General features: G+C 37.0%; 1 protein-coding gene across 4 annotated transcripts in view; it reads left to right on the forward strand.

Moving 5' to 3' along the window:
* LOC117399581 (cyclin-dependent kinase 14-like) overlaps positions 1–14171 on the forward strand; it is a 238798-nt gene that overhangs the window by 110180 nt on the left and 114447 nt on the right. For all 4 annotated transcript variants that reach the window (XR_009328479.1, XM_033998865.3, XM_059022492.1 and 1 more), the window contains one exon: positions 7303–7426. Coding sequence is in view for 3 of the 4 variants with exons in the window: in XM_033998865.3 (XP_033854756.1) it covers positions 7303–7426 (124 nt within the window). In the remaining variant the exon portion in view is untranslated. The remainder of the gene's footprint in view (positions 1–7302; positions 7427–14171) is intronic.

Consider the following 14171-nt stretch of genomic DNA (forward strand, 5'->3'; position numbering starts at 1 on the left):
TTTACAAATAAAATACAATTTTTCCCTGTTTGAATTCCATTGTCCCCAGGATGATGCCTACCAAGCTAAGAGTTAGTTGGTTAAACGGTTTGCAAATAGAAGGAGTTTGATGTTTGGGGTGCGTTTTGGCGAATTTGGTGGCAGCCATTTTGATAGTAAAATTTATCGCAGCAACAAATGTCTTGCCCCAGTTGGTCTAAAATTAATCAAGATTTTGTTAAGAAAAAAATATATTGATTTCAGCACTATGCTATAAGATGTAGTTTAGTTTCCCGAGACTTTCCATAGTGTAATGACTTAGGCTAGAAAAGCATTTCCATTATTTTCTTTCTTTAAAAGAAAAAAAGGCAAACCTGTCAAGATAACTTAAAACATTCAAAATTGTACATTTGTCTAATTTTAGAAGCCAAGTCTGGTTCTGCATATCTCATACAGTGAAGTGGAAGGTTGGAAGCACCTCAAAATGTATTTTTCATGGCCAAACTATTATTTTTAGCTTATGTGAATTCTCCCCTGAATAGAATCAGTTTTATTTTCAGCAGTTTAGCCAGTTTCCACAGTACTGTGCCTTCCTAGACCACAACTTGCTTGATGTTTTCTACAGTAATACAGTACAGTAATTATTCTCCAAATCTTACCAGTGTTTGAACAATCAGTCAGATATTGTGGATGAAAGTCAATGAAAATTGCCCTCATCCTTATAACATAAAGCTGCACAGTGCATACTGGAAACAGTGGAAGTTACTGCCCCATTACGGTTAAAAAGAACAATACAATACAATGAAGAATTGTTTTTATACCCTCTGTACAGTGTGTTGATTTTAATCATATACAAACAAACTTGCTTACATTTTGTCTCTTGGTTTATTTTGACCGAGTAATCAGTCAGTAATAAAAATAATTTTTTTTTTCTTCAATATGAATATATTAGGCACTAATATAAATGGAGCATTTCAGAACGTGACATATAAATCAATCTGATAGCGTGTCAGAAAAGAGCATGTGACAGAGACAGAATGATTCTTGGTGGTAAATCTCCCTCCCGACCTGTGAGGTTGCAGTGTAAAGGGAACAGAGTGCCCTGGACTGGATGGCCTGACAATTCATTCTCAGGGTTATCTAGAAAGGGGGCACAGCTGCGGTACATTAAGACATCGTTGTGTATTGCCAGCCCTCCTTTTCTTTACTGTTGTCATCAGACATTGGATTATAAATAAACCACTATTTCACCAGTACTTTGTTGTTTGTCATTATCTTGAGCACTGCATCACTTCTACACCTGCGCACTGCAAACCACTTTGCCACAGAGCATCATAGGAGTTGTGAACCATAAATACCTCTCACTCATCAATCACATGTTCCTGACAGGACTAGACCTGCCAGTCACCTCTTTCTAGAGTTAGTCTCCTGAGGTACTACTCAGGAGCAGTTTCATATTCCAAAAAGAGGTTAACAGCAGTGCATAGACACACACACACACAAATATACAATATATCAAACCACTTTGGATGTTTTTAATTAAAATTTAAAATCCATTATGATTCGAAACAGGTTTATTATTATTAGTAGTAGTAGTAGTCGTAGTAGTCATAGTCGAAGTAGTCAAGTTGGCTCAACAACAATACGGTTCTCTAATAAGGGAGTGATTCATGTTTGCTGATCAAAACAACAACTCTTTATTCCTGGTAAGTAATCACACTATGTGTGGTAGGTCCCATGACCAGATTGTAGAAAGCCCATTGAAGTCAAAGTAAGCTACAGTACAATAATTGACGAAACATCAGCAACTTAAACATGTTTTATTTATTGTTCTATAATGTACAATCTGTTATATCCACGTGTTGTGTACATTACAACAAAATATACCATGATGTGCTAGATATTGGCATGGCTCAGTAAACTAGCAGAATGTATGTACGAAGATATAGCTGATTCAAAACTAAAACTAAACGATTCTAGAATCTGAAGAGCTCCTAGGTACAGGCTACATTAATTATGCAAGTACTCTGCCAGCACATTGGTCTAGATTGGTGATTTACCTTGTAAGGTGATGTTTGTTATTACAGTGCATATGTTTCCCTTGCTAATGTCAAGAAGTTTAGATCAATTTAAAATTGATAAGACATGTATTTAAACAGCTTTCATGTTGTAAATGCATCTTGGTTAGATATCTACACACTTGAATCTGTGAAGTGCTAAGAAATGTTATTCCTAATCGTAATGGGACATTTTAACATATGGTACAGTTAATGAAGTTGGCGTTCAGTTGCTGGAATGCTGCAGTATCTCGTAAATGTAATGGATATGCTAATGAGGTGGCTGTGGGCTTGATTGCGGTTAAACAAGTTTCTATCTTTCTTTTACAGTCTAAAGAACAAGGCAGGTGTATTGCTGATAGAGTAATGTTACGCCAGATTAAGGTTGTCTTTTGCAGATGCTTTCAAGTGTAGGCTGGTAAATGAGAAACGTGGGTGTTTGGATACAACAGATGTGATCAGGTTTTCAGTCCATTTAATACTCACCCTGCCTTCCAAAAATCAGTGTGAGTCTTAAACACAGTGTATTGGATATTATCTTGAAACCCAGCTGTAAATATAAACCTCTGAATAGTGCTTTTTTTTTTCGACATACATTGCTAAAAACCTTTCAAGTACAGAAAATGGTTATATCTGGCTACATATATATATATATATATATATATATATATATATATATATATATATATATATCTTGAACCAAGTGGCGACTTACAGTATATAAATTAGGTTATACAGAAGTTTGAATTAATATTTTAATATTTGTCATGACTCATTGGTTACCTACTTGTGTTTAGACAGATAATATACTGATAAAAAGTAACCTGTATTTGGAATTTCTTTTGGAAAAGTAGCACAGTCCTGGGTCTCTATATTGCTAACAAACCACAGGCATCGATCACTTCCACTCAAGGCTCATTTGCATTACATCTTTCATTGGGACATAACAAAATAAAAGAAAAAACTTGTCGGCATGGCTTCTGAGGAACAAACAATGGTCTATGACAAATGCACAACAAAAAGAAAAAAAGAACTTGTATAGTTTAATGGTGAACAGAAAATGGTATTCATAGCCAGCTCTAGGTGCTTATTTTACATAACACCGTATCTGCTGAATAGCAAACTCAGTTTTACATTGCCACTCTCATTTTTCATGTTGGAGTGATCCTAATAGAATGCTAGCATGGCTCCATAGCAACTCATAATTAGCGATGCAGCAGAATGACATTTTCCTTCAAATCTATTACAGTAGATCGCAGGATTCAAATAATATCTGAAGAAGTTTTTCAGGAATTCATTACTTGTGTAAATTGAGAATAAAAACCCACCATGCAGCCTTTTGGCAGTGCAGAATTTGAGAATGTAAACAGAAACAACACAAAGGAATCTATCTAGCATTGTATGAGAATTGCCTGTAAAAAAAAGGTCAAGCAAATTCTCTGCAGCTGAATGAACTTTTAATGCTATTAATCTTAGATCAATCTATTGCATTTACTACTTTCTGTATATTTTAATTTTCAAACCCTACCACCACTTGATGATTGGTAAACTCACAATATGCCATGTGCTTGGTGCAGAGTTAACAGAATAATAAAAAATAAAATAAAAATGTTTGGCCACTTGTGTATATGCCAGCTGAAAAATGTTAATTTCTTACTTGTCTTAAAAATGCTAATTTGACCACCCCCAGGTTTGTAAAGAGTCCAATATTCAACAGCATTCTGATGACACTGTAGGTATTGTACTGTGCCAACAGTAGTTTAAATCAGCTCAACACACCGACAAAGACATTTTTCATTAGTTCAACAGTGGTTTCTGGTCAATAGACTGGTTTGGAACTTCTCAAAAACGTTCTAGAGAAAATGATGAATTGCAAATTAATGACTGGCACATCTTAGATACCTTGGCTTACGGCTTGACCCCAGTCTTACTTTTGATGAACATGTTAGCAAAACTATAAAAAAAATGTACATATGAGACTGGGTTTGCTGTACAGAAATCATCATAGCTTTGGAGCACAACTAAAGGAAACTGTTGTTCTACAAGTACTGTTGCCTGTTATTGACTACAGAGATGTGATTTACATGTTTAAAATTTGCTTGGACACTGTATCGAATAGACTTTACTGGTTTTCCTTGGGGTGTGGTGGTTCAGCTCATCACTGTCTGATGGATGCTAAAATGGGTCTGTTACCATTGCAGTTTAGAAGACAGTCTCATTTTGCCTCTCTGCTTTACAAATGTAGACATGGTGACGGTCCAAGTACTTGCTATCCATGTTTGCAAGTGAAGTGAATGAGCATTATATTTGAAGTCACACTGAATGTAAACTGAAAATTCCTCCTATGAGAACAAAGATAGGCCAGACATCTTTTGCGTACAAACCTGAATTCTGGAATCAGTTACCACTTTACATATGAAATGCAGCTTCACTGGGTAAATTTTAAATATTTAATAATTACTTTCTTGTTCAAAGTATATGTAATCACTTAATGATAAATGTGTGTCTGAATCAATGTCTACTTTGTTTCCTGGGTCCCTCTTGAAAGCTGGCAGTGCCATCAACTTAATGAGGTTTTCCTGGTGTGTATGTGTACATTTAAAATCTAAAGCTCTGATATCAATTACATATACTGTACTTTAAAAACTGTGGTTACCAAGCTGGCAGCAAAATAATAATGTGTCGGTCACAGATGATATCCGAGACCCAGGAACATCATGGATGTGTTTGTTCATGTACTACCTAAACTGCAGAGTCTGTATTTTAATGTCCCTGCTGCTTATAAACTCTCTCTGCAAGCAGCCACATACATAAGCAAAGCTTCTACAAATCAGTTAGAAATGCAAAAGTGGTGTCAGGTTCTGAGATATGAGCAGGCCTCCATTTTGTTCCTTGTTGTCTGTTGTCCTGAGAAGATAATGGAGAGCAAGCACAGTGCAACTTCTGTTTAAGCTCTTGTAATATAAATATTTAAAATTAACAGTATGGCATAATTAACTACTTATGGTATTCATTTTTAAAGATAAAAACTCTTTGTTGAAGAAGTTATTACTACAGTTCTGTTTGTCAATGCCTTAAATTAAGTATGAAAGTAATTTGGTTTTGTTACGGAGGGTGTGCCTCCTTCTAAGATTGGAAATACATGTAAGGCTGCTGTCAGATGTGGTCATAGTGGAGTTTCAAGCCATGAGCAGACTGCTTCCAACTCGTGTATTTTCCATTTATAGCTAAAGACATCTTCTTAAACAATTTCAATGATCATTGAAGCAAATATCTATTATGAAGATCAAACAAGTTAATGAATAATATGACATGGAATAATGGGTAGCTTTTTCCCACATATTTAGAATGTTAAACAAAAGTGAAAATGCAAATTAAATATACTTTGTAAGTTCACTGTGCTCATTGCTAGTGGAATTGAGCCATGTCAAGTCAACAATGCGCCATCATTCATCTCAGTCTAATTTAACTTTTTAAAGGCATGCTGAAGCATTCACGTTTCAGTATCCTAACCTGAAAGCATGGCTTAAAGTCCAAACATATTCCTTGATGTCACTGGCAATTATTGATTCTCTCATAATCTCGACATTATTATTATTATTATTATTTGTTTATTTAGCAGACGCCTTTATCCAAGGTGACTTACAGAGACTCAGGTGTGTGAACTACGCATCAGCTGCAGAGTCACTTACAATTACGTCTCACCCGAAAGACGGAGCACAAGGAGGTTAAGTGACTTGCTCAGGGTCACACAATGAGTCAGTGGCTGAGGTGGGATTTGAACTGGGGACCTCCTGGTTGCAAGCCCTTTTCTTTAACCACTGGACCACACAGCCTCCTATCATCCATTGTGATTGAGCGTTTTCGAACATTGCTCTTTCTCGGTGCTGTTTGTCCTTTAATTAGTGGAGATATGTTTCTGTCAGGAGGTGCGCCTATGATCTCTAAAGCCCGATGGACAACTTTCATTTGGTTATTATATTTGGGGGAAAGTCGGCTTCTTACAAGATGCCTCATCTTTTTTGGAGGGATGTTGTTAAAAGTGCTGGATAATACTGGAGAGAACTTAACTGGATTTGTAACGGTCTTGAGGGAGAACATGGCTCTCTTGATTCATTAATTGCTTTATGAATGTCAGACATCATTTATGCTAGGATGCCACTAACTGACAAGAGGCCCCACTACATTAAACATATTACATTTTAGTATGCTTGTAAGATTTTGTATTTATAAATGTAATGTATTATACTTTCAATATGCTCAGTGAGTGATAGATATGCCGCCTTAACATTTATACATTATACATTTTAAATAACTTATCTAAACACAAGTAGTTACTAATAGACCCACATCCTTGGTACTGTTTATATCCCATCACAAAGACTGAAACAATTGCATTTGCAGTGGTGACAATCAATACAGCCGCCACTTGATTATCTGAAACCTGATTATGAAAGCATTTCATGTTTTTCGCTACACTATATTCAACGCCACCTCCGTTATCCAAACAAAATATGTGTTGCCATGCTTTATTAAACTACAGTATTACAGTTTTAGTTATCATTGTAATTGCAGTTAGGATTTTAGTTCAACAGAATACGTCCATTAAATTGCAACATATTGGTCAAAGAGGCATCTCAAATTAGAGGTGGCAACAACAAAAAAAAACAGCTGCTATCAATGAATCCCAAATGTGTCATTTGCTAGAGTCAGTTGTGCTTCAGGATACCAGTTTGATGGCAGAACATTTACTGTGTTGGCCCCAAGTCAGATGTTTTGAATTACTGGCAGTACTGTGTAAATCCCAGTTCTGCCTATTAAGCTGTGACCAGGATTTAGACTGTAAAAGCAATGAATCCCAGTGAATTCTAGGTAAGGAGTTAAAATAACAGTCACATTACACAGGAATGGGATTCAGTGGTTGCCAAAACACCCAGAAGGAATGCTGCAAGCCGCTGTTCTGACCTTTTTCCAAAAATACTGGAAGATCAGTAATTCTAATTCTAAACAGTTCTCTAGTCTTGTAAAGTTCCCTCCACTGGCCATATTTCCCCACTTGAAATTCCTGCATCATTGTTCACTTGTGATATTTATTAAACAATGCTGCCTTCAAAGACAACATTATTCTTGAATTGTTAACACTAACAGAGGGAATATTCCATTGGTGTTTAGAATTGTTGAATTCCAGGACTATTTTTCTCAATGTCTTCATCATATTTGAATTTAATAACATGTTCCCTTTTCTATTTTAATTTTTTTTTTCCAGTTATTTTTATTTCAATTGCTCCGGGGATTGTCCTACACCCACCAGCGGTACATTCTGCACAGGGACCTGAAACCTCAGAACCTGCTGATCAGCGACACAGGAGAATTGAAGCTCGCAGACTTCGGTAAGGAAACCATGGTTTAATGTTTAGAAGTTATTTGTAAATTGGGTATGAAGGTATAATGCCTTTGGAAACAGATGTGTAGTACTCCACGTTCAGTCTCTTCAGTACTTTTGTCCTTCGTTTTAGTGTGTTTCATGTCATGTTATACTACAGTACTTGCCTACAGCTGCTGGTACTGTTGTACTGGATACAGGCTAAGGCTCATTTCATATTTGATACGCTTACTCTTTATTTTAGGCAAACTATTTCTGTGTGTGTCATGTATTAAATAGTAAACAGTAGTCGTTAGGCCAGTTTATATGTGTGGTGTGGTGAAACTTGACAGGGAAAGCTTGTGAAAATGTCCCAGAAAACAGTCTCAGTATTTTACCGTGAAAGCCTCAATTTCTTGTGAGGTTCCAGGAAATGCTTGTGAAATCAACGCCCACTTACACATGTAAACACACCGATTAGCATGTGAAAATGTTAATGAACTCATTCAATTGCCTGACGTAAAGCCTCTCTAAAAGTTGCATGGGAACCCGTAAGTTATCATGGTCCAAAGATGGCCGCAGGTAAATTATTTTTATGTTTGCAGTATAAGATTATCAGATTGGTGTTGAGGGTTAACTCAAATCTTGTCATGTCTTCTGTACAACCATGCGCAATGCTACTTATGCCATGGATCTAAATGTGTTTGTAAAGTTTCACACCAAATGCATCAAGTGTCGTCCATCTTGGGGAATTCGGGGGAGGAAGACAGCATGATACACAAATGTAAATATTAAATATCTAAATAGTTTACTATGATGTTTGAGTATTGTTTTCTCTACAGTTCTACAGTCCACACAATGCACAACACGAATGCTGTTGAACAACGTATTTTACAGTATTTTATTTAACAGAAGCAGTCATACAAGTACAGCATAAATGGAGGACGACTTTAGTAGCAAATAATTGTAGTATTTACAGTAAAGTGACAAACGGTTATGTTTCTCTTATATTTACGCATTGGTTTATTATTTAACTGAGAATACATATATACACACAAAATAAGCTAATGAAAGACATGTGATGCAAATCAAAATTAGGTAAAACAGGTTGTAGTAATTAAGCTGTACGCCCCAGACTGATTATGTGTAAAAAGCAGTGTGGCCAACAACAGTACAACTTAGTATTAAAAAACAGTCGGTATCCATCAGTAAATCAGATCTTTAAAACGATTTACGTCACACACAATGGCACATGGATTCTCTCTCGTGAAACTGTTCTCTGCTCATGTAAACAGTATTTTAGGGACTTTCACGTTTAACAGCACGAGAATCTAAGCGGGCCGTCAGCATGGCTCATTTAAATCTGACCCACCTCTCCTTCATTTGCATAGCGTTCGGGGAAAAGTAGGCGTTCTAAAGGGAAATAAGAGGCTTTATATGTAAACACAAAAGGCACCGTGTCCACGTTTATTTCATGAGACACAGATGTCTCGAGAAAAGTCAAACACTCATGTAACGCGACCTAATGTTGCCTCAGTATGCACTTGGATATGACATCAAGGCTCTTTACTGCAGGCTTCATAACCCCTTGAGGAGTACCAGGTGCTCTGTTTCCTTGGCTAAAGGAAAAACAAGGCTTACAGAATAATCAGAATTATTTCAATTTAATTGTGTGTAAATCCGTTAATTAGTGGCTTTGTGACTTACAAATGTGAAAACAGGATAAAAACGGGCTCTGCAGAGAATAATTTCCAGTGTTGGCTGCCTCTGAATCAGAGAACCATAGTGCAGGACTTGATCATTTCATAGAAACCCTCAGGCAATTTGATTGATAATAATATCTCGTTTGTATCGCGTGATTCATAGTTTCTAAAAAAAATAAATAAATAAACTTCAGTCCAGATTACATAAATAAAAGCATTACCCTTGTAACACAGATAGCACCTGGCCTTATAAAACAACGCATGTTGGTAAAGCCTTATTGCTTAAGAAGATATCTTTATTTTGCATAATTAACCCATGACTTTCCATATCAGATATCACCATGCGCTAATTGACAGTCATCTGCAGTGCTTACACAACAAATCACAATTAATCTTTTAACATTGTATATTGAACCAAGGTGAATTTGTATAAATAATTCAAAATTATGAGCATGCCCTATGTGCTCTCTGCTCTCAAAAAACCTTTATGACAAGTGGTTAGAAAACCACAAAATAGCTTATTTGTGGTTAGATTATATGTTAAGTAAATAATACTAATAATAGGATTTGCAGCAGAAAAACAAAGGACTACAGCTTCTCTTCTGACAGGAAAAGATTTTAGTAAATGTCTGAGCCTTATGTATATATACACTTAACAAAACAAACTGCTTATCTCATATGTGGTGCATTTTGCTATTGTTGCCTGGGTCTGTGAAATTGGTTGGCTCCAGCTACCATTATTGATCATGGTTTATTGTCCTAGAACAGATTTATAATAACTTGCTGCCACTCAAGTTTCAGTGTCTTTGTTACCTGTCCTTCCCAACATTCAGACAAAGAAATCACAGAGAGAAATGGTTCACTCCTTTGAGATCAAGCTCTATTGAACGTTACAGAGGGGTAATTGTGTTAGTAGCATGGCACATTATTCCAGACATAAAGGATTTGGCACTGAATATGAAACAGAGCGGATCCCAGACAGCCTGCCGAAATATAACACGGAGAGCCTGGATATCCATTTATTCCAGTTTCATGCTTTGTCAGTGAAGATGTCGTTAGTGTGTAGCTGGTTACACGCCATACACACAATACCATTCATCAATAATTGTTTAAAGCTAATTCTCAATGTAAAATATTGTTATTCCTGTCACCAGGCTGTTAATCTAGGTGAAATAGTTTAAACATGTAAAAATACAAGTAAGAATCTATGCAAGATAAATATTGCCTCACTGATGAATTGGTTAGTTCTCAGATGCTTGTAATTTTAAACAGTAATGCCCACATCAGCAGTCATTACCTGCTAAGTAACTGACCTCAGCGACAGGTAGGTGTCCCAAGCCGAAGGTGAGTGTGCTTAATGAAATACTTGTTTTAGTATAATTTGGACTGGATTGCTTGGCCTGTCAAAATTCTAAAGATCTGTTACTCCAGATGGCATCTACCGTGGATTAATGACGTACTCGGATTGGAGAGATGTTAACATTTTACCTGCCTTTTCACAAGTTATCTGTTCACTTCACAGAAAAATGTTGTAACATGTGTTTTATTCCCAAAAACATGCTGCCTCAACAGGCAACAGCAAAAGTTATATTTTATCACTCCAAGCACATACAGAGGGTCCACATAATTGCGTAATACACCTGAAATGTTTAAAATATTTGTATAAAATCATGAGTCTATCAGATTAAAGCGAAATGTAATCAAAAACATCTATGCAAAACTAGGAGACTTTAATAGAAGTTTCCAGAATTACTTTACAGTATACTGGCGCAACATAAAGATTCAAAGTTATTTATTTAAAAAACTATTGAAAAAAAGTAGCTGTGTTTTTAACCTTCAGAGATACAGTTTAATTATTTTTCGGGACCCCCACAGCGTCCCGTGAGTTCTGGCCATTTGGTCTGGAGAGTGGTATCTAGAGCCCAGTTTTGTTAAATACACTTTACAGTTTCAACTTTCTGTGTGAGCCACTATAATAAATAATAAACCAAAAAAATCAATGACCAGGCCTTATATAAACTACCCTTTTGAGACTGAAATGATTTATCATTAGAATTCTTCATTTTGGTTTAAATGCAACCCTACTGCAGGCCTCAGCAATTTATCCTCAGTGTCCACACGGCTGCAGATTGATTTTTCTCTACTTTGTGTTTATTTTCAATCCTGCCATATCCAGGCGACCAAAACCATAGGAGGAAGACGTGTAGGCCTAGCAAGTGCATTTGATATCTGGATTAGTGTAAAATATGCTTATCTGTGATACTGTCGGATGAATGATATAACAAATTATTTATAGTGACAATTCACAGAAACAGATGGGGTCTAACGACTCCAGAGATGTGATAGACATGAAGTTTTAATGTACTGCCAGTGTACTCTCCAGAATGACCAAGCCTGGCAGGGAATAAACAAACATGTAAAAACATTTTTTTTGCACTTTATATTGACATGTAATTATCTTTAGCTGATCAAAAAGAGCTTATATTTAGTAGCGATATTAACTTGTTTTTCAAAAAGTCATCAACATTTATTAGAACTGCATTCTGTACCCTTTTAAACAAATCATTATCTTTATACAAAAATGTGATGTCTCCTTTTTTATTAACACACTGCATAGAGCTGCACAATTTATTTAACTGTCAATTTACGAAAAAGACACTAGCTGCATCAAAGATCTGAAATATTTCTGTTAAGGATCACTCTGCCCAATACAAGAAGGGAACATTGCAACAGTGTCCGTTGATATTTGTACATTTATTTATGTTTTTATTTTGTTTGATAATTCACTAATGGTAAAAATAGATTGTCTTTAAAAGGTGGACATAAAAAAGAAATATCCTACAATTTAGCATTTACTGTTTTTGAGGTAAGCATTTAAATATTTAGGAACATTTGTTGTGTTTTTTTCTGCTTTAATAAATATTATGTTTAATCATGAAATATCTTGAAATACCTTTTCTTAGACTGTGAAGTAAGGCATTTTTACAGTAAATGAAATACAGCCCAGTCATAAGTGCCAGATTGCTTAACGAGGCTGTGGCGTAGCGTCCCGGGCAAGGCAGGTCTGCGCTCTTTGAAATATGAGACCCAGACATTGAGCTGCAGCTTAAGCGCTTTGTGCACACTTTTAATAAATCACAAATAACCAAACAAACAAAACACAGGAACAAAATAAAGGTTTAAACAAAACACGACTCAAACACTTTAAAACTCTTCAAAATAAACACACTTCAAAACACCCAAGCTTTGCTATCCTGGTGCTCTCTTTCTAGACTATGGTTTTCAACCCTAATGCAGCTGCTGAGAAGCCAGCCATGGAGACTGCCCAAACGCCACAACCTGCTCAGTCAGGCACGGGGGACCTTATGGCATCCCGACTAAGGCCCTGTGAAAATTGCGGAAATTTTCTTTAAAATTCACGGCAGTGTCACGGGTGAAGTATCGTATTTTGCGGAATGTGTACGGAAATATGTTAGAAACTACGTGTACAGATTTTTTAACTACATATAAAAGCACTGACATCAAAATTAACATCAAAGTTATTGAAGTACTTTACAATAGCTTGTGAAACGATGTTGTAATTAACAGCCTGTAGGTAAAGTGTAACTGCAATGACAGCTTTCAGTTCTAGTACGTCAGGTGCATGTTCACCATTTAGGTCTTGCAAAACAAATACAATGTGTAACCCATACTGATCTTGTGCATCTGTCGACTCGTCAGTGTGACCACTGACAAGCAACCAGACTGTTTTACCAATTCCAAAATCTCCTGTTTGTGACACTCCGCAACTTTAGGTAAGTATTCATGTCTCAGCTGGGCTGATGAAGGAATCACTCCACCGTCTGCTACAGTGTCTGAAGAATTTCCGTAACTTTTGGTTGTCCAATTTTTCAAAAGGGATATTTGCGCAAACAAACGCCTCTGTCACGTGAAAATTTAATAAGTGGACTTTTGGAATATGGAAATCACCGTTTTTTGTTTCTTTGCAAGTAAAGCAGTGGCAGTACTGCTCTGGATTTCCGTCTTTCTCTTTCAGTGAATACTTAAATCTAAATCAAATGCCTGTCAACAGATGAGTTTCGGTAGTGATCTACAGTAACGCTGCAGGACATACAGAAGAGCTTACCTCCATCGCTGTGTAAACTCCTGCTGGATACTGCTTTCTGTGATCTGCTGCAGACACATTTTTCTCGCTTAGATTGCATAGTGACATGACATAATCACTACACAGCACTGTGTGCATGGCGAATATTACACGCAGGCACACAGCAGAGTAGTTATGAAACTATTTTTATTTCTAAAGAATATTGTAAAAATCACAGTATTGGGCTAATTTCACAATTTCCGCGCAGCCCATGAAATCGCGATTTTCTGAGGGCCTTAATCCCGACCCATCGAGCCTGCAGCTCTGGGTCTGGCCCCAGAACGGCTGCATTTGAGCCGTCTGGGGCCTTCTAATATTGTCATTGACACCCTGCAGAATGCCAGAGCACCGTCCACGCGTTCCCAGTACAGGTACAAGTAGGGTATTTTTCAGACGTGGTAGGGTATTTTTCAGACCTGTCCCATGGCAGTTATACTAACATTTTTGCAGGACCTGTTTGACGAGGGGAAATCCCCCTCCACGTTAAAGACCATTTTGACTTGTCATGTCAGAATTGACTCATCTCCCCAGGAGCTCACTTCCTGGTGGGGCAATTTTTAAAATGGGCTCGGCGGCTTTGGCCATCTATGAAGGAGATAGTTCCTCACTGGAAGCTAAACATGGTGCTTAATGCACTCATGAAACCTCCATTTGAGCCCATACATTCAGCCGAGCTGAAATTTATATCTCTCAAAGCGGCTTTCTTGTTTGTGTGACTGAGATGCAGGCATTCGCCATAGCTAAAGCCTCCTTAAGTTTTACAAAGGCCAAGACAAAGGTTACGCTCTGTACCAATCTTGCCTTTTTGCTAAAGACGATCTTGGCATTCCTTGTCAACCAGTCTGTGGAATTGGAGGCTTTCCATCCTCCTCCTTTCCAGTCTGACAGAGAGTGACAGCTCCACACGCTCTGCCCATTGCGGGCCC

This window comes from Acipenser ruthenus, chromosome 4 (genome assembly GCF_902713425.1).
Source record: "Acipenser ruthenus chromosome 4, fAciRut3.2 maternal haplotype, whole genome shotgun sequence".
Classification (NCBI taxonomy): domain Eukaryota; kingdom Metazoa; phylum Chordata; class Actinopteri; order Acipenseriformes; family Acipenseridae; genus Acipenser; species Acipenser ruthenus.